This window comes from Bison bison, unplaced genomic scaffold (genome assembly GCF_000754665.1).
Source record: "Bison bison bison isolate TAMUID 2011002044 unplaced genomic scaffold, Bison_UMD1.0 scf7180017858493, whole genome shotgun sequence".
NCBI classification, from domain to species: Eukaryota; Metazoa; Chordata; class Mammalia; order Artiodactyla; family Bovidae; genus Bison; species Bison bison.
The window spans coordinates 3884-4935 of record NW_011489065.1 but is presented as its reverse complement, the minus strand read 5'-3'; the positions used below and the strand labels follow the sequence as shown (position 1 = coordinate 4935).

Genomic DNA, 1052 nt, shown 5'->3' with positions numbered 1-1052 from the left:
GAATACTGGAGTGGGCTGCCATTTCCTTCTCCAGATCTTCCCGACCCAGGGATTGAACCCGGGTCTCCCGCATTATGGGCAGACGCTTTACCGTCTGAGCCACCAGGGAAGTCCCAGGGAATCCCATAATGAAGACTTATTTAGTACAAATCATTGTGTTGGAAGCTGAAATAGGTACAAAAATGCCTGGTGTCTACATTCATGGCTAGTATTTTGCAAATGTAGGTCACTGTCTGATCCTGTATTGGAGACCTCCTAGTGATGAATCCTTGACTTAGAAGGACTTGAGAGAAATACAACTGATGGTCAGCTAAGGAATTTGCACTTTCTCAACCTAGCCAAACCATTGAATTCCCGCATCTCATTAAGTCCCTTCTCAGTCTGTAATGTCAGAACACTCCTTTATTTGCTAGGTCTGACAGTGTATATAGAAGGTGGATCAAAAGACAGTCCCCAGATTTGATGACTTTTTACTCTACTTCTGCCTCTCCCTTCCCTAGTACCTTCTTCATGGCCTCTTCAACATCTTTGTTTCTCAGTGTATAGATTAGGGGGTTAACACTGGGAGTGACTATTGTGTAGAAAAGAGTAAGGAACTTGCCCTGGTCCTGGGAATAAGTGTTTGCTGGCTGGAGGTACATGTATATAATCGTACCATAGAAGAGAGAGACAACAATGAGGTGGGAGCTACAGGTGTTGAAGGCTTTCTTTCGCCCGGCAGCTGACTTGATCCTTAGCACGGCTCGTGCAATATAACCATAAGAGACGAGGATAAGGATGAGTGGTGCCAGGATGATAAAGATTGCCAAGGCAAATGCCAGTGCCTCAAGGGTCATGGTATCTACACAGGCCATGCCAATTAGTGCTGGCATCTCACAGAGAAAGTGGTCCACCCGCCGGTGCCCACAGCGAGGTAGCATCAACATCTAGGGTGCCATTATGAGAGAATTGCCAAAGCCACTCAACCATGCCACTGAAGCCAGCTGCCCACAGAGACGCGGGTGCATGATAACAGTGTAGTGCAGGGGTTTGCAGACTGCAGCGTAGCGGTC

General features: G+C 47.3%; 1 protein-coding gene across 1 annotated transcript; it reads right to left on the bottom strand.

Annotated features, from left to right (window-relative positions):
• Positions 1 to 470: 470 nt before the first annotated feature.
• On the bottom strand, positions 471 to 1052 carry LOC105005520 (putative olfactory receptor 2W6; the record flags this gene model as incomplete). The annotated part of the gene is given in 1 exon segment (XM_010863551.1): positions 471 to 1052. A coding segment is annotated over 1 exon segment (582 nt), but the record flags the coding sequence as incomplete, so codon positions are not given.